This window comes from Ambystoma mexicanum, chromosome 8, assembly GCF_040938575.1.
Source record: "Ambystoma mexicanum isolate Mex_15411 chromosome 8, UKY_AmexF1_1, whole genome shotgun sequence".
In the NCBI taxonomy this organism is placed as follows: domain Eukaryota; kingdom Metazoa; phylum Chordata; class Amphibia; order Caudata; family Ambystomatidae; genus Ambystoma; species Ambystoma mexicanum.
This window is the reverse complement of record NC_090929.1, coordinates 755,553,706-755,573,977: the sequence shown is the minus strand read 5'-3', so window position 1 is coordinate 755,573,977 and position 20,272 is coordinate 755,553,706. Positions and strand designations below refer to the sequence as shown.

At 47.6% G+C, this 20,272-nt stretch overlaps 1 protein-coding gene across 1 annotated transcript in view; it reads left to right on the top strand.

Moving 5' to 3' along the window:
• HELLS (helicase, lymphoid specific) overlaps positions 1–20,272 on the top strand; it is a 588,544-nt gene that overhangs the window by 150,557 nt on the left and 417,715 nt on the right. The window contains exons 7-9 of the mRNA XM_069610592.1: positions 1,047–1,088; positions 17,837–18,064; positions 19,929–20,111. Of these exons, the coding sequence (XP_069466693.1) occupies positions 1,047–1,088; positions 17,837–18,064; positions 19,929–20,111 (453 nt within the window). The remainder of the gene's footprint in view (positions 1–1,046; positions 1,089–17,836; positions 18,065–19,928; positions 20,112–20,272) is intronic.

Sequence of the window (20,272 nt, the reverse complement as noted above, 5' to 3'; positions counted from 1 at the left end):
CCACTCCAATTTAGAAATTCTAGGATCATTTTTTGGGGGTTGACAATCTTTAACAGATTGGCACGTTGCACCATAACTGCCTGATCTTCAAAGAATACAGCCTTCTGAATTGTGCATTGCCTGGCTACCTTAAAAGAGATGCCGCAGGTTGGCTCATACTTTTCTGAGAAATCTGGTTGGTGGGGGCGGGGGGGTGGTGCAGCCGGTGACACACCACAAATGATGTGCCAAATCAAACGCCTGCAATGCCAACTTGCACAAGGACTCGTTTTTGCCAAGGAGGCTGTGCTGTCCTACAACTTGTCAATCTTATCTTGTGGAATTCACTTTCAAAGCAGCTGTTGTTGGGTGACATCATATTTTGCACTTTAAAACAGCAGTAGGCCAATATCCAGTATGTGTAAAAAGCTACCCTTACAGATGTGATATCAACCATTGAAGCCAGTAACTTGGTGAACATTAATGCCGCGGATACCAGTCAAAACTGAAGTACCTTGAACTGCCCACCAGTTGTAAGCAAAACGGAGGAAACACTAGTACTTTTGTGCATCTGGGATGTTACGTATTTGGGACAGCAACAGGTCACATGGGTATGATTGAAGGGGTTGCGAGGGTCTTATTATTTTGCCTTTGGCTGCTACCCCAGGATCTGGTCACCATGTCCACGTGGGAGACCAAAGTACACCTGGGCAGAGTAGAATCCAGGTATGCCTCCACACATTAAGAATAGGTTGTTAAATTGTGCTGTGACAGTTTTTGAAGGCGGCTGATTTTTAGGTCAATTTCACCGCACTCCATTTACCCTCCCATCCTCTGCCCCCGCCTGTCTACCTCCCACCCTCACTCGCTGCCACCTACTGTCTAGGTCACACCCTCACTACTTCCACAAAATTTCTGTTGTGGAGCTTTGGGCTTTAATTTGGCTCATGCGTGTAACCAGAGTGGGACAAAAAGCAGTTACTAAGCATGCAAAGAAAGTTTTAATGAATGTTAAAATCTAAACATTTTACATGTTTAATTTGTGCTTTTATGTGCTTTCTTTTCAGGAAATCTTGTCAGTTGCCAAGAAGAGCAAGGTAGAAACTGAGGTAATTATGTGTCTTTGTGCTGCTTGTGCATGCATTGTTAAATTGCGTGATGGGTCACCTGCACTCGCCACTAGTTAGTTCTGACACGGATTGGCCCATTGCTATGCTTTGTGTTCACATAGCTGAAAAACAAGTGAAGTATCACTTTTATTAACCCACTCCACCAAGAATACAGGCTTCTCATTTTTCTTTATAGTCCTATAAATGCTGAAAACGTGCGTGGCCTGTTTTGGCTCTATGCTCAGAACGTGACATACATCAAGACTGCATAAATGTGCTGCAGTGGGAGTGTGCAGGGTGGGGGTGGTTAAAACATTTCTCATTTGAGTTCTGGTTTGTTTTGATATTCTACCAGGTGAAGCTCCTTTGTTTAGCACCTTAAGCTATTTTTTGTCGGATTTAGGTATTTAGTGTCATTTCCTAGCCCATTCCACATCGTGTGGATATTGTGAGGGGTGTTGAACTGGGGGAAGAAAGCAGAATGTTTTCAGAAGAATAGTTATAGTTTGAATCAGATGTACATGTCCAGTGTCTTACTGGCAGGATGCTGATTGGTGACCAGCTACCACCACGCCCACTGCATCGCAGCACAGGCCTATCTGCAAACCTCTCCTGATCCGTACAATCTTTTTTTCCTGTGGAGGGTGTCTTCACTTTATCGCTTCAGCTCAGCGGTGATCTTGCCCAGATCGTTCTCTAAGAAATCCCTCGGGGAGCTACCAGATTAGGTCCGCCTTCTATATGCTGCTCACTGCTGCATTCTCCCTCCCCTCCCCCACTAGTTTGTGTATATACAATTCTTTACTTTCCTGATGGCATCAGGGAGACTCCAATTGTATGCACCGTACTTAATTTCGCAAATCTTGCAACAAAGGCTTTCTAACTAATTTCACAACTATAATTGGTTACAAAACGTGACTAATCAAGTTGTCTACATGAGGTGGGATTTTTCTGTACAAGCAACATTCTTTGATATTTGTCTTCAGCTACTTGGGCCCCAGGTGGGTAGGTACGCTGGATGCAGGATTTCCGTTGCATCAAGATTAACACTGGTGCCAAATGGGAGATTGTTTTATACAGGTATTTGGTGAGGGATGTAAAACCATGAGTGGTAAAGGTTTCAGTTTAATGGACACCAAGCACCCTTTATGCATTCTCCCTAACATGAATTCTTTACATCGTTTTTCTATTTCTTTCTTTCACATTATCAATGGAAAACCACAGGAAGTACCACACTAAAACATTCACTACTAATATATATGCATGCCCCTTTATGTGCTCTAAGGTCCCTAACCGTACTCTGAAACTGATTCCAACTGAGGTGTTTCAAATCAAGTGAATAAAGAAGTAGAACCAGGTAAGTAATCAATACTTTCAGAACTAAGGGGAATAATGGAGTTGGCAAATCCCATACAAAACCTTAGAAATGAGGTACTACTAGCCTGAACAACTCCGTTAGCAAGAAAAGAGTCCTAGTGCCTGTTGGGGAGAATTCTCTTTTCTGTGCTAATTCTCTTCAACCTTAGACCCCCCAGCTCTTTTGCTGGACTTTGACTTTATTTTCAACCTGGATTGAGTGGCTTTTTTCTCACTGTCTGACCTGATTTGGATTAGGTTTCCTGTTTTTTGGAGTCTGACAAACTCCATAGGCATCTACTTTTTGTATGGTGACACACAGCGCCTTCATCTTCTGTGGTGTGCTGGGAGGGGCGGGGGGGGAGCGAGGGGTTACCTAGTAGCACCGTATCCTACATTCTCATGTAACATTTTTGTTACAATCACGAATTTAAATGGCTGGTGGCAGTAGTTTAATTTTCCTACCATTGTGCTTTTCTAACATAGGCTGAATCCTCACTCAGCTGCAGTATAGCACCCATGGATGACCATTTTTGTCAAAATGGCCCAGTATTTTTTTTTCTCGCCATTTTCTGTTTGCCTCGACGCACAGAGTAAAACCCCAAGGAAAGACCTCCATAGAGTTGAGCCCTTTGTTTGTTTGTTTTGGCTTTGTGGGCTTCAGCCCTGAAGCCTTCCTCTAGCTCCAGTGTCGGAAAGGCAGGATGTGAGGGAGGTTCCCGACTTTGTCTCTAGGAATGCCTGAATACAGCCAGTCCTGATAGGCTGGCTGTCCTTGCAAGACATCCACCCTGCTGTGTGATTGACATGAATGGGGAAAAACCTGCTTAAAAGTAGAGGGTTTTGGGACTAGAGGCCGAGTCAACCACTGGTAGAAACACCAGGCGAAGAAACGCTGAAAGAAGCTTGCTGCATCTTACTGGACCTTTGAATAGCCTGGTGAAGCCTGTGCTGGAACTAATTTTTCTAATCGACAAGATAAGCTCCGGAAGGGACGACTTCTTCACTTGTGTTAGTGGGACCAAATAACCCAGAGACTAACTCCACTGGACCATCTTCCCTGATTGGCTGTACTAGTTCGCTGCTACAAGAACAGAGTGCCAGGGGGCTCGAGTAATCTGTATAGTGCAATGTCTGAAATGCAGCCAGAAGCTCCAGGAGTCTCCTAGGGACCCTCCAGAAGCAGGACTCCCAGTAAGTCCCCTCACCAGAGTGCAGGACCCAAGGAGTGAAGGAAGCCCAACCGGTATCCGAGATCCACGTGGTGCTGTTGACTGAGCGATGAAACCACAAGTGCTGCTGATCTGAAAAGAGCCTGTATTTGCCGACCTACAAATTGCTGCTGCAGGAGGCCTCAGACCTCCTCCCTCTTGTCGCCTTTACTGAGGCTCAGGAGCCCAGGGTCTGCACCGCTGTAACAGGACAGAATCCAGCTGGACCACTGTTCAAACCAGAGGTACTGTTTAGACTTGGGATACTTATCTCAGTGTCTTTTGAGGTGTGCTTTTCTCAGTTGAGACTTGCAATGGCTTACCTAGAGTTGATTACAATTCTGCTTTTCACAGGCTGAACAGATTGTCACCCTACAAGTGATTTCTACAAAATTCTCTAACTTTGTGAAATACTTCTATTATCTACGAAGTGCCTTGGCTCCGTAGACTGTGCTCCAATTGACTCTGTCCTGGCTTCCTGTGACTTCTAGACTATTGACTTTGCTATTTCTGTCCCTCATAGGTGGTAACTTGTGTTAGACTGTTATTGCTGGGAAAGGCTTGTCTAGACTTCATTGGAAGGTTTAATTATACTCTCATACCCTAAGAACATGTGTAACCTTTGTTTACTTCCTCTTTCCTTTCTGCAACCTCAATCTGCAAAGCATAACTAATGACACATAAATGCCATTACTGTCCTTGTGAATGAAGTCGCTGCCAGGTGTAGGAGTGTAAAAAGCATTTCCAAAGCCTATCACTAATTTATGCTGATTTTTGAAAAGTATTTGGAAGTAGATTTGATTGTTACTTATCTTGCCCTTATTAGAGAACGCTTATTTAAAAATGTATGTTAAATAACTATTTGAAACCTTGAGTGTTCCTTGGATACTTGTATTTGTGAATTTCATTGCTACAACTCACATTTACCCCTCTTGATGGGCCTGGCTGCTCGGTTACACTATTATACACCAAAGGGGTGTCTGATTAAAGTCACTGGTCCTCCAGGCGTAATATAACAATAAATCTAATATTGGACCAACAGAACAGGAAATAGCTATTCATAACATTTATTTATCAATACCAGTAAATGTTCCTTCCATTTGTTGATTTCTAAAAACATTTATTGACATATCAAAATTTCATAAAGTATAAAATCAAACATTTTCACAAAAAAATATCTGCATCACGCATTCACACTGATTCACTCCTACCACTTTCTACTTTTTGCTTTATCACCGCATATAAATCTTATTGTCTCCTGGCCTCCTTCATGGACGGCCTTTGTTTACATTGATCAAAAAAAAGGCCTCTCATGTACTATGATGGTACTATCTGCGTGTTCTCAATCACACAGACTTATGTCTACACATGTTTCGGTGTCTTTTCGGGACGTCCACATTCGTAGCCCCTTTAGTCTTGCAACCTTCTTCAGGACGGAAATTCGGGACTTATCTTATTCCCGTAAGCATCAAGTAGGGTGAGTGTCACCACCTAAAATACAATATAGAATATCAACATACCTTGCTAAAATATTGCTCCATCAATCATACATTCTATTTCATTAACAAAAGCTATTCCCTCTTATTTGTATCACAATAAATAATAAAATAATAATTTGGCATTTATATAGCGCTACAAACCCTCGGGTATCTGAGCGCTGCTTATTACCCACGGTGTGTGGTGCTCCTTTATCGACCTCGGAAGGATGAAAGGCTGAGTTTGGCCCCGCCGGGATTCGAACCTGCGTTAGCAGGCTCTGCACGGATGTCAAAGCGAGCGCTCTACTCGCTGTGCCACTTGACCGGCTATGTGTGGAAAAACGATTCTGATCAGTAATCATTATATCAATTTTTATGAGTGATAAACTCTAACACCCATTTAATTGATTCTCGGATTAATCCTATCTGCATCTCTGCAAAATGGCCACTTTACTCTGTCCACATCCAAGATGCAAATTACCCCACATTTTAACATGATTTTGTTCATGTACTTATTCAGATTAATTATGTTGCTGAATTCAAAAATCAATTGTATTCATGAATTAGTGTAATTTCTATGGACTCATTCAAGAGGAGTTCTTCATGATTGGATCCGGCCATATGATTGAAAATGGCTCTTATAGGGAGAATTGGTAATAGTATTAATATTGGCAGTTACTACATACAGGAGTAGTGGAGCTATTTGTTGCTGGTGAATAATCGGGATACTTACACCATACACCAGTAATGGCGTTGAGTATCCTGAGGGATGTTTTTATCTGTAACCACAGAATGCCGCTCTGAAAGTGATCCTACAGCGGGACCAGAAAAACAAATTGGGGACAAAAACTGACAACTTTCATCGCCAGATTTAGACCTTTCTATTATAGCCTTATACAGCCCTTCCAAGTTTTTGTTCACTACTAACTTTCATTACTAAAGGAGCCCTCCTTTGCACTCATGGTTTCAATTTTAAACTACCAAAGTCTTATCTTTAAACATCTGATATCGAACAAACTCCTTCTATTCACTATTCCACTCCTTTCTTCCCAAACTGTCATCCAGCCTCTCCTTCTTACCTTGTGTCTTTTAAGAGCCTGTCTACACGCCGTGTCGCATCTATCCACCAGCGTTGGCTCAGTGTGTTTCTCACGCGTTTATTTATACTCTCGTATCCGTCGAGCACGAAAGAGGACTGTCTCCTCTTCCGTGTGTAAACACTAAAAAGGGACTCGGTGGTAAACGACAGCGGGGGAACACCCCAGATCTGTTGACACAGAACCAGGACTACTTGTTGGTTTCTGATTTGTTTAGCAAGCTTGTCTCAAAGTGTCTTAACTCTTTCAACCTTAAATTTGGAGGCATTATAAATATCAAACTATTAGCCTCGCCTCAAAATAAATGTAATCGAACAGCCAGTTCTGTTGGTCCAATATTAGGTTTATTGCTCTGTTACACCACCAACTTGTGTAGTACAGACCGATACCAAAAGGTGGGTTACCTAATACCAAGCAGATGAGACTTGGGTAGGCTCAAAGGTTTACTACTCATTTCCTAACTAACATTGCGCTTGTAGTTACAGATTAAGTCTTTTCAGGAGTCCTTGTAGGACGTTTGAACCAGTTGTAGCTTGAGGAAGCAAGAACTGTGTTTCAAAATACAGTAAACTGTCATTAACAGACTTTTGCCAATCAAATTGGAGATCTAGGGTAGGATACCATCCAGAACACCACTGTCCAAGACTAGGCAAGGGAGAGATGGGGCTAGACACCTTTACAATTTTATGATGAGGGAGGGTGTTGGGTAAGGTTTTCCATTGTAATATTCCTGACCTTTTAACCCCAGTGCTTGCACTTGTAGTAATTTTTCTTTGTCCCAAGTGAAGGGGAATCGTTCCCCCCACCCCCCCTCACCTAGTATTTTTATGGATGACATTTTTATGTCTCTCCATAGTGTATGATTGGAGTTGGTTTCCAATAACGTAGAACTGACTGTAAAGTAGTTTGGCAGCACACTGCATTTTTAATGCAGCGGCTTCTGTTTAGTTCTAATGTACTTGGGTGAATTACTGTTCCCGTGGGGTAAAGTGGGCCTGCTGAGAAGATGCAATGTATCCCCTTGCCTACTTACCTTGTAACATTTTTGTTACAATTGCAAATTCACTTGCCTGGCTGGTTGCACTGAAACTAATTTTGACTATTACTCGGTGTCCATTCCTTCAGTCTCAAGACCAAGAACTGGATCCTGTACTTTTCTCCTAAGGTACTGTGTTGGCTTGGGTAATACTTGCCTTAAGTCTTGTGTGCATCCTGTGAGGCTGAGTGGGTGATTATCGGAGTCTGCCCATGCCACCTGCCCAGGCCTAATGCTGGAAACGCATATAGGAGCCTTCTCTGAAGTCCCCAAACACTTTAGCTAACTCTGAAGCTGCTACTTACTTGGATATCCTCTGGACCTTCGACTTTCCTGCTACTGAACCCTATCTCAACCTGCCTACAGCTGGCTCCTAGACCCCTAGGGTCCCTCTTCTGCCTCTGAAAGAACTCATGCAATCGACTAGGGAGGGACTTCTTGAGACGGATTCTGTCTTGAAAGTATAACGAGTGTAGAAGGACTTAATAAAGAGTTTGTGTTGTAACTGAATCTCTGCAATAGAAAAGTTACAAAGTGTCTAAAAGTTATTACTTACTTTTAAGTTGCTGGTTGCTCTCACATTCTAAAGTAATGAGTTGGTACTGTTTTACCATTGTTAGAGGAGATTTCCTAAAGTCCACTTGAGCGAAGACTACATAAAACTATCCCTTTTGGTATAGAGGTACCCGACTCTTAGTATGTTTGTACTACTCAAGGAACCTGAGTGGCAGAGCAGTCAGGCTTATCATAGGAAGATGTGAGATGTAGGGAAGTACACTGAGCCCAGCAAATACAATAGTCCAAAGAAACACTTGCACATAAAATGTAATGTGAAAATATATAATGTATTATTTTTACACAAAGGTAAATACTTAATTCACTAATCAGCACACAGAAATTCTTAATATTTTTCAAAGGCCATTTTTTTAATGGTAGTTGCTTGCGGTTACAATTACACTCATGACAGTTCTCCCGTATTATCGATACAACGGTGCACTTGTGTTGAGACAAAGATGTATGTTAATTGTATTTAGTTGGCAATACCAAAGGTTGGTTAATAACACAGCAGCAGAGCTTCACGTTCTAGACTCACTTTTCGGGACAAACTAACGCTTTAAAAGTCCAATCCCTAACTACATGAAAGTCAGTTGGGAGTGGATTCAAATTCTTAAGCAGTATAACAGCAAATGTTCCTCAGGATACTTTGTCTCCATAATATTATTTGAAGGTAGCGCAACAAAGGGGACCCTGCTTAAGGACACGTTAAAGGGACAGACTGGCAAGCCTGGGTCGGAGGTGGTGGACACCTTTTCACGCATTGCCCACCTCGATTGACTTCTTGGTTCAAGGTAAATTCTACCTTTCACCCCACAGTACCTTTTAAAGAAATGATTGTCTCTGGATTCTCCTCTGTGCAGCAGCGATTGACGCTGACTCCTTGGTCTGGTGACGAAAGGAAGGACTTTGAATGGGTTGTCTCAGCAGCAGTCTCGAGAGGACATTTGTGAAGTTTCCTTGGTGATTGAGATTTTTGGCACCTTTTTTCTCAGCACCTACAAAGCACTACTTGCCCGGTCATTCTTCGATTCTGGAGTCCTGCATTCTGGTGAGGGGACTTTAGATGTGTCGGATCATGTCTCTAGAGGTTCACCAAGAGCTCAGCAAAGACTTGGGTCTGATTCGTCCTTGCAAAGACCATGCGTTGCAAATGGGTTAGGGGTCGCCTGGTATTCGCAGTCTGCGTCTCTGGATAGGCACAGCACCTCGGAGATGGCTCAATTTGTAGATCACCTTGAGGCTAGTTGGTGCCACCAGCCAAAGGGAAGGAGTTGTCATCAACAGAGGAGCTCTGAAGAGTAGAAACCGGGGTCAGGACATCAGTGGTTAGATCAGTTACTGGAAGGGTCTGCAGGCGACTCTGGTCGTCTTCAGCTTCGGAACTTCTGTCCTTTGATAGACTTGCCTTCTACCTCAGGAACGTCAACTTCTCCATCATGGGGTCTGGCTTGGATTCACATGCTCATGAATATTCCCTGTCGTCGGGCTGAGGATTCCTAGGTAAAGAAAAAATCTGTTTAATTTCTGAACTGTCTTTCTCCTTACAACCAATCACTGCTCTCTGGGTCATACTGCCCCCAGCCAATGACTGCCCTCTACCTAAGCCCCTCTGGCAGCCATCTTCAGATTTTTACAGCACGTTCAAGTGTTGTTGGGGGGGGGAAGGGGGGGCGGTCGTTGTGCTATAGCGCTAGAGCTTTAACTGCGTTTTGCGTTTTCCCAAAGAGTTTACTGCCGAATTACACTTCTTGGAGGATTCCGAAGACCTTTGAGGCCTACCCCGATTTGGACATGGCCCAGGACAAAGGAGATTCAACGCCTACTGGATCCAAACTGTTAAGTAACTGCCCAGGATGTGGACTGCAGAACGTCTTTAAGGAGGAAAACCACTCCCGGTGCCTCTACTGCCTACACGCTGACTTTGCACGTGGAGGACTGTGCGTTCTGCAAGAACATGTCTGTCCGGACCATGAAGGACCGTCGTAAACGTCTTGCTGACTGGCTGGAGGCGAAGAGCCCAGCAGCAGGTGAGAAGTCTGAGTGGTCTAAGACCTTTTGAGGGTGCTCCGTGCCAAGCAGGGTGCAATAAGTGGAGTCTACTTCCGGGCCTAGAGTTTCCCTGCCACCCCGGAGGGAATCCTCTTTCCAGCCTATCAGGAAGACACCTGTGAAACCCTGGGGGGGGGGGGTGCATGGTAGTCCTAACTGACAGATACCACCTCTGAGGATGAGCTGGTTGGTGTAAAAACTATCCTGTACAAGAAGTTCGAGGCCTATGGGAAGGATCCCAATGAGGTGGACGTAGAGGGCAACGGTGGAGCCGAGGAGCAGCATGCCATGGAGGAAACGGAGGACCCCGCGCCCCAGCCGTCGCAACCAATGCCTTCAGGACAATTCGGGAGCAATCTTGATGACTTTACAGACCCTGTGTACGGAGATGAGGACAAGGTTGCCCTTACCCCCAGTGGACAATCCAGCGGCGCATGGCCCGTCGGAGCCCACCGAGCAAGCGAAGGCGAATCAATCCTCCCCCCCCTCATCTCATCCTTCATCTCCATCTCCTCCACTGAGGGATGAGACTGGAACGGAGACGGCGACGACTGGGACGGACGACTGGACGGATCTCCCATCACCCCCTGCCTCCCCTCGAAATTGTCTCCTTTCATGCCATGATTGCCAGGCCATCAGAGCTTTTCCAGCTATGCCCTGAAGAGCAGAAGGCAGGTTTCCTCTACCAACGACAGGAGGCCAAAAGGAAGACTGTCTTCTCAGTCCCATTACTGCACGACATCTGGGACGAAGGACTGCCACTGCTGATAAACCTGTCCACGGCCCCTGCGAAGAGGGACCGGTACGAGAAGTACCGGGTCCCAGACCCCGCTCCTATGTGCCTCAGGGCACAGCTGTCCCCGGATTTGGTGGTCTCCGCGGCAGCCAAGAAGAAATCGGCAGGGGCGACTGCATCAACATCCACTTCCCCACCTGACGTGAGGGGAAGAAGCTGGACTCAATGGGACGACTTATGAAGGCGGCCAACGCCCTCACAATCATGGCGCGCTATGGCAGGAAGCTGTGGTTGGATTGCTCCCCTTCTGGACTTCCTCCCAGACAAGAGGGCAGAAGCCCTTGAAATCCTGCAGGAAGGCGAGGTGGCTTCGGACCATTCCATCACGGTGGCCACGGACATCGCTGACACTGGCTTTCGCCAGATGGGCAACAGCGTTTGCCTTCGCAAGCGCTGTTGGCTCAGGGCCAGCAATTTCCGTCGGGACATGCAGACCAGGGTATTGGACATGCCCTTCGACAGGAACAACTGTTCGGCAAGGCAGTGGACGAGTCACTGCAGGCCATCCAGGCGGACACCGAGACAACCGGAGCTTTGGGTTCTCAACGGCCGTCCTTTCGGACCTCCAGAGGCAAGTCGCAAGGTGCCTTTAAAGGATTTGGCGGCAGTTCCTCGTACCGCCAGGCAGCCCGCGCCTCGTCACAGGAAGCCTATAGAGGCCGCAACAAGACCGTAGGACACCGTTGCCAAGATGGGAAGGACTCGGCCAAACAAGACTGAACTGGCTGTGACGTCTGGCCCCCACCCGAGCACCCCGGTGGGAGGCCAGCTTGCAAGTTTTGTCAGTGTGGGAGTCCATCTCCAGAATATTGGATGCTAGATGCCCTGGCCCATGGGTACCACTCTGGAGTTCGAAAGAAAGTGTCCCCGTTCACCACCCGTGGCCAGGAAGGAAAACCACGTGTCAAAACTGCTTCTGGAGGTACGAGCGATGCTAAAAAAAAGGGCATGATGGAACTCGTCCCGAAAAGAGGCTCCAGAGTGTACTCTCAGTACTTCCTTGTCCGAAAGAAGACCGGCGGCTCTCGACCCATCCTAGACCTTCGCCGCCTCAACAAATATATCAAGTCCCAGAAGTTCCGGATGGTCACCCTTCAGCACGTGCTGGGACAACTGGAGGAGGGTGACTTCCTGTCGTCATGGACTTGGAGGATGCCTAAATCCACATCCCCATACACAAAGGGCATCGAAAGTTCCTACAATTCGTGGTCCAAGGGCAGCACTACCAGTTCAAGGCCCTGCCCTTTGGGTTGAAGTCGGTGCCAAGGGTCTTCAAGTGCCTGGCACCAGTGATGGCGTGGCTGCGCCAGCAGGGGATCCACATATACCCCTACCTGGACGATTGGCTCATCCGAGCAAATTCAAGAGAACTCGCCGTCGATCACACAGCGAAGACCGTCCGCCTGCTCACGGATCTGGGATTCTTGATCAACTTCGCAAAGTCCCACTTGGTACTGTCGCAGGATGCCCTGTTCCTGGGAGCCAGACTCTGCACAGTGGCACAGTTGGCTTCGCCGTCTTGAGAGGACTAAGGCCATTCTGGGCAAAGTACAACGGTTATTGACCATGGAAGTGGCCAGGGTGAGGTCCATAAAGTCCCCGCTCGGCATGATGTCATTGTGCGTCTGTGCAGGTTGCGGATGTGGCCACTGCAGGAGTTCCTCAACGCCCGTTGGATCCAAGTGGCAGGCAGCTTCGAAGACCAGATCTCCCTCAATGAGACTTTCCGTCAAGCGATCCGGTGGTGGGAACCCGCGTGATCTTGCGGTGGGCATGGACTTCCAGACCCCAGCGTATCAGGAAACTGACGGATGCCTCCAGCGAGGGATTGGGAGCTCACACCGGAGATCTCCGCACAAGAGGCCTTTGGCTCCTAGAGGAGAGGTCCTTGCACATAAACGTCCTGGAACTCTGGGCCGTGTTCTGGGCCCTCAGATCTTTCATTCCGTCCCTCCAGGGCAAAGTGGTAAGGGTCTTCACCGACAACACCACCACAATGTTCTACATCCGGAAGCAGGGGGGCACCAGATCCCCCGCCCTATCCAAGAAAGCGCAGGATCTGTGGCACTGGGCTGTTACCCAAGGGATGTTCCTGGTACCCTTCATCTCCCAGGAATAAAGACCATCGGCGACTCACTCAGCAGGGAGCTGCGCTCTTGCCATGAGTGGGAGCTTGGACAGGATCAGGTTGATCTCCTATTCAGACGATGGGGCAATCCCCCAGATCGATCTATTTGCAACAAACACCAAGTGCCGGAGGTTCGCCAGCAGGTTTCCCCAGCTGGGGAACATGGGCGATGCATTCGCATTCCCGTGGGACGGCCTGTTCCAGTATGCGTTGCCGTGACTCATCAGTCAACTCAGACCGTCCCAGTGCAGGATGAGCCGAGGCGTGGCTGAGGCAGATTTGGTTCCTGAACCTTCTGGACATGTCGGCATACTCCCCTCCCCCCTTCTGTCCCCCCAGTCAAACTGCCGACAGATGCTGATCTTCTCGCCACGGAAGGAGGTGCCATCCTGAATCACGACCCAGGATCGCTGGACCTGCAGGCCTGGCCCCTGCAGCACTAGAGTTCGGAGGGTACGATATCCCAGTGGACTGCAAGGAGGTGCTTGCAAAGGCGAGGGCGTTGCTATTGACATAAATGGAAGAGGTTCTCTGTCTGGTGCCGTGCACAGATCAACCCTCTGCGGATCATGGGCCCTCAAGTGCTGCTGTACCTGCTGTCGCTGGCCAAGGAGGGGCTGGCTCGTGCCTCCAAGATCCATCTGCCGGCGATCTCCCGCTACACCAGAACTTCGGGGCGGTCGTTGCTGTGGTCTCATCGCCTGGTGGAGGAGTTCATGAAAGGACTGTTCAGCTTGTGCCTGCCGGTGAAGGCTGCGGCCCCAGCGTGGGAACTCAATGTGGTGCTGACCAGCCTCATGGGGCCTAAATTCAGCCGCTGTATTTGGCACCGTTGAAGTTCCTTTTGTGGAACACAGCATTTCTTGTGGCCATCACCTCCGCACGACGAGTGGGAGAGATCCAGGCCCTCACCTGTAAACCTCCATAGCTGACATTCCACGAGACAAGGGTAGTGCTGAGGACTCGCCCCCTCCTTCATGCCCAAGGTGCCGTTGGACTTCATCTCAACAAGCCCTTGGTGTTACCTGTTTTCTTCCCGTCTCCTTCGTCGCCGGCTCAGAGGACTTTGCACTTGCTGGATGTGGCTAAAGCGTTGAAGTTCAACTTGGACTGCACGAAGAGTTTTCAGAAGACATCACAGCTGTTTGTAAACTTTGGCCCTGTGAACCAAAGGAAGGCCTTCTCAAAGGCTTCCATTTCCAGATGGCTCTCCGGCTGCATCATGCACGGTCACTGGTTGGCAAACCGACCGTTGCCTGGCCGTCCTAGAGCGATCGCTGCTACGGGTTCCTGTCTGGTGTGCCCCTGCTGGAGATCTGCAGGGCTGCTACGTGGAGGTCAACATGCACCTTCACGAGATTCTACTGCGTCGACTGGGATTCCAGGGAGTAGTCCAGAGTCGGGCAGGCAGTGCTGCGCAACCTGTTCGCTTGAAGGTGAGCCTGGTGAGGAGGTAAGAGATGCTTCATGTTGAGTTTTTGAAATGCTTAATGTTGAGCCTTGCCACCTCCCGTGGTTGTGCATGTGTGTACTGCTATGTATTCTTGTATTCATGAGCATGTGAATCCATGCCAGACCCCATGCTGGAGAAGTTACAAGTTACTTACCTGTAACTGTTCTCCAGCATTGGTTGGCATAGATTCCCATGCGAACCCTCCCTCCAACCCCTCTGCAGCTCTTCTTGGTCCTACTGCAACTTTGTGCTACCAAATCTGAAGATGGCTGCCAGAGGGGCTTGGGTAGAGGGCAGTCACCAAACAGATTTTCTTTTTTTCTTTACCGAGCCCGACGGGGGAATATTCATGAGCATGTGAATCCATGCCAGACCCATGCTGGATAACGGTTACAAGTAAGTAACTTGTTCTTTACAGCACATTCAAGTGAGTCCTTGTGCTTAGCTCTCGAGCTTTTACTGCGTTTTGCGCTTTTTCAAAGTTTTTTTCGGTCAGTTAAGCTTCACCCTCAATCGATCTACCTTCTGATTAACAGATACCCATTTTTTTTTTGATTCTTAAGCACCCCTCAAGGGGCGCGTTTTGTTTTTCTTCATGGAGGATTCCAGAAGATTCTTCAAGGCCTACGCCCGCATGAAGGATTCGGCTTTTTTTTTTTTTCTGACTGCGGCTTGCGGAATGTCTTCTCGGACGACAAGCATTCCAAGTGCCTCTACTGCCTGTTGAAGGATCGGCATCAGCGGTTTAAGGAGTGACTGTAGGCCAATGCCCCTGCTCTGGGCGGGTCCCAGCAGCATGTTTCCCCTGCTACCAAGAAAACTGAGCGGTCTTCTAAGACCAAGGCGCTCCTCCCACGGGGGCCCAACAAAAGGCCAAGCACTGCAAGTCCACTGTCAACGGGAGCGCCGTTGCGATGGGCTCCTCTGCGGCCAGTGGATGCAGCGTCTCCAGCGGCTTCGATCACCAGCCAACGCTCTGGATCTTCGTCAAAGAGTAAGTCGGACCATCCGGGCAAGCTCAAGGAGAAGCCCAAGACCGGCCTGCCGGAGAAGGCCAATGGGAAGTGGGGCACTGGCATGCCCCCCTGCCCCCCCTCTAAGGAGAAGGCTCCGGGTTCGACCAAGACCATGAAGGCCCAGCCTTCCATTGAAGGGGTGGTGGCGTCACTCACGAAGACGCCATGGCGGACCCGCAGGACTCTGCCCAAAGGCGCGAGTATCCCTGCCTGCCGGGAGGGAGTACTCTTATCAGCCCATTGAGAAGACACCAGAGAAAATGCCATTCATTTCACAAAACCGTCCCCTATGGTACTGCCGTATTTACTGTCCTTGGCCAAGGCTGGACTAGCCCATGCCTCCATCGTCCATCTGGTGACTATCTCCCCCTACACCAGATCTCCGGGACGGTCGTCGCTATGGTCACACCGTCTGGTTAAGGAGTTAGTCAGAGGACTGTTTAATTCATTCCGACGTTGGGAACTCAATGTGGTTCTGACTAGGCTCATGGGGCCTCCGTTCGAGCCTATGCATCCGGCCCATTGAAGTTGTTGTGGAAAACAGCTTTTCTTGTCATCACCTCCGCAAGACAAGTGGGAGAGATCCAGGCCCTCGGTTACTTTACATTCCACGAGACGAGGGTAGTGCTACGGATGGACCCCTCGTTCATGCCCAAGGTGCCGTTGGACTTTCATCTAAACGAGCCCTTGGTGTTACCTGTATTCTCCCCGACGCCTTTGCTGGCTGAGCGGACTTTGCACTCGCTGGATTTGGCTAGAGCACTGATGTTCTATGTGGACCGCACAAAGTTCGGAAGACATCACAGCTGTTTGTGAACTTTGGCCATGTGAACCAAGGGAAGGCCCTCCAAGGCTTCCAGGTGGCTCCCCGGCTATATCACCCATTGTCACCGGTTGGCAAACCAACTGTTGGCTGGCTGTCCGAGCCCATTCGATCAGAGTGATTGCTGCAACTACGGCGTTCCTGTCTGGTATGCCTTGCTGGACATCTGCAGGGCGGCTACAAGGAGGTCGACTCACACCTTCACGAAATTCTACTGTGTAGACAAGGATTCCAGGGAGGAGTCCAGAGTCGGACAAGCAGTGCTGCGCAACATGTTTGAGGGTGAGTCTGGTGCGGTGGTAAGAGATGCTTATGTTGAGCCTTAACCCCCTCCCGTGGTTGTGCATGTGTACTGCTATGTATCCTTTATTCAGGAGCATGTGAATCCATGCCAGACCCCATGCTGTAACTGTTCTCCAGCATGGGGTCTGGCATGGGTTCACATGCAAACTCTCCCACCTACCCCTCTGCGGTTCTTCTCTTGGTCCTATTGCCACTTTACGTGCTACCAAATCTTAAGATGGCTGCCAAAGGGGCTTAGGTAGAGGGCAGTAATTGGCTGGGGTCAGTATGACCCAGAGACCAGTGATTGGTTGTTAGAAAGACAGTTCACTTTTTTTTTTTTTTTTTTTTTTTAACCAAGGATTCCCAGCCTGAATATTCATGAGCATGTGAATCCATGCCAGATCCATGCTGGAGAACAGTTTCAGGTAAGTAACTTGTTCCTTATATTCCAACTTCCCAGATCACTCCCCTGTAAACTCTCGGCATGTTTACAGAAGGGCACAGGTTGCTGTCCAATCTAGAAAGCCAACGCCCCAGTGCGAACTGGTTCCATTCAGGCACTCTAGCAGACAAAGGGTAGGGGAGTGTCAAATGCCACCCCTGCTTACTATCCTCGCAGGCACACTGGCGCCTAGGGTGGTACACCCACAGGTTTCGGCCAAAGGCAAAAACACACAGATCGCCACCTCTGAAAATGGTAGAAGGGCAAGGACAACCATGCGAGAAATGGTGAAAGAGCCAAGATGTTAGAACATAGGTGACCCTATTCTGCATAGCCGAGTGTGTGAAGGCGGACTGCAGTACAAAATGGCACAAACATTGGTAGAACACGTCCACTGCCACCAGCCAGAACTGTAGGGTTGTCACTGTGACTAGAAAGACACAGGAGCAGAGACAAGGGAATGCTATATCCCCTTAGTAGTCCACATAAGGTGGTATTTTAATCTCTCATAGTAACAGTAGTTACTTGAGGATAGTAAAAATCTTGCAGAAGAACCCAAGGGGTCCCCAGCAACACTGTCCTGCAAAAGTAACGCTGCCTTTTTGATATGGAGCAAAGCAGACTCCGTAGGAAAGGTCAAACCCAGGAAAAAGAGTTCCAAAAGTCAGAGCAAATGAGCATGAACGAGGTGGGTGGAGGGGAGGCTCTCATCATTCAGGATAAAAAGAAAAGGGTACAGAAGCCCAGCAAAAAGTACTGGGTGGCCTCACTAGGAGAGGTATACAACTTCAATCTGCCTAACATAACATACAAAACGTAAGGAAACATGTTGGAGTAATACAGGTGTACAAATGCCATTTACACTGTTGGAATTCTACCACAGAATAATGGGGACACCTTAACAGCAGGTCCAATTGAGTGAAATGCTACGTGACTTCCTCCTTATTTTATAATGTAGTTGCATAACCTTTTTGTTGCACGATTCAGCTTCAATATTTGGTAAACCTTTTCTTCATATAGGTTGAAGAAACTACTCCCAGTATACTGAGTAAAGAATATCTTGAGACAAATGGCGATTCCAACACTGCTATTAAAGACCGGCTTTCCCAAACTGTTCGTCACAATGCCAAACATTTGCTAGATCCTGTGAGAAAATTTGATGGGAAGCCTGTCCCCTATCAACAACCAAAGTACTTCACTGGAGGGATCATGCGCTGGTATCAGGTGGAGGGCATGGAATGGCTCCGGGTAAGTTTTGTCTTAACAGGGATGTTTGCAATCAATGGCTTTGGACAAAGTGGGAACGTCTGTCTACCCACATATTTGCAAAGCGACATTTAATAGGCTGTTATATAATGCACCAAATCATTACTGTAGTTTCAGAGCACCTAGGCATGCCTGGGTTGGCCTACTGTGCCATTTGCTAAGGGTATCCTTGCCTCTGGCTGCTAGAGGACAGAAAATGAGCAAGGAGAAGAAATTATGTGGAAAGTGGTAAAGAAGTGCTGAGGGGGGTGGGGCCATTGGGAAATGCCATTACATGGGTCCATGTCAGTCGTTTTAGGGTGGACCAAATGTAAGCACAAGGAGGAGGCTATGCCCTAATGTGTTGTGATAATTGGGATGTTTCTGTTTCTCCAAGGCAGGTTTGAATTATATTAAGTTGGTGCACTAAGTAATGGTGCATTCTTAAGGGGCTAGTGTGCACTCGTGGAAGTTTTGTGACTGCATATTTTTCTGAAGATGTATCCATTCCCCATCAAGGTAAACTAGCTAGTGGCCAGGGGTCTGCATGACTCTACAAATGGTCTGGACTATGACTCCCATGAGCTCACCATTTACTATGCTGGCACTAGTTAAGCTGGGAGTTGTTTCAAAAAATGTGGAATGGCAAAGGTTGCCGACCTCGGCAAGTCTGACAACTTTGAGTTTAGTTCTTTCTGCTGAGATCTAGTAGACTTGCTACTTATGGGTTTTAAACCTTGTAGGGAAGCCTGCTTTCCACCCTTCAGATTTGTGGAGTTGAATGTCAGCGTGGCTGGTGAACGACTAATGGTATTTGATAGGATGGCTGGAGTTGCATAGGCTGTTAATGCGTTATCTACTCTGCCAAGACACCACCTCACTAAGGGGTGGAAGCCGTGTATTAGGTGCAATGTGGATGGGACCTTTTTGAGATTTCCAGAAGAGACTGCTGTTAAGAAATGGACTACTTGTATGGAGAGGAGTTGGATTGGAGAGTAGCAGAGAGCAAAGCACATGGCATAAACAAAGCAGTAGATTGGCCTAGAGGTTTAGCATTCCGGGAAAGATTGTCCATTTTCAATGCATAGTCCTGTTTTTGTATTCATTACAGATTCATAAAGCTTCAATCCATGTGATGACAAAGTACATTCATGGAACAATCGGTATCTCTCATACATGATAGAGAACCAAATGTGATGAACAGAATAGTGCAGGACTTATGCTCCCTTAAGTACAGACCTTCTCCCTAGTCTACAGCATTATGGGTGGGCATCCTCTCAGTGCGGAGCTATCGGCAGAGCTGTAGTTGCACACTTCCATTTTAAAGAGCCATACATTGGGGAGCAGCTGCTGTCCATGCACTCACCCTACCTGGTTCTGCTGTTGCCAGAAGGTCCAGCAAGTCCGGCGTGGTTGGGCGAGTGCAGAGATACAAGAGCAGTTTGACACTGTGCTCTGACCCATTTGTATGTTGTCCCAATGTCTAGTGCATTGGCAGCCTTGCAGGTGAATAGCAAGCAGGATAGCAGTGAGGCTGCCACACATGGTGCTATGAGATGTGGTCCCGAATACCGGATTTTGTCTGCATACCCCCCATAAACTGTGTGGCCTTTGGTTCAGTGATAACCAGGAGGGAGTTCTGTTCCCACTTGCCTGCTCTATTTAGTATTTCTGGGGCATGGTATCCCTGTTAACTGTGGAAAACGGCCATTCAAAGTGGCATGGAGCTACTGAGCCATAGTGCTGGTCCTTCAGATTCCCCAAATCCCACATGCAGTATTTTGTCAAACTAGAAATTGAAAACTAAGCAGTATGTGGTCATTTTAAAGTTTTACATGTCAAACTGCGTTTCTTTCTTAATTTGTAGATGCTTTGGGAAAATGGTATTAATGGAATCTTGGCTGACGAAATGGGTTTAGGCAAAACAGTTCAATGTATTGCCACTATTGCAATGATGGTGGAGCGAGGAGTGCCAGGACCGTTCTTTGTGTGTGGTCCGCTGTCCACACTTCCAAATTGGGTATCTGAATTCAAAAGATTTTCTCCACAGGTATAGTATACATTTTGTTGCCTCAATTATTTATCTAACATGTAGTAGGTGTCTTGAAGATGATTGTAACTTGTCATAAATGTAAATGCGTACATTCATGCAGGAGATGCACATCTATTGGACACTATTCACTTCCCACTTACCATTGAGTATCTTGTCTT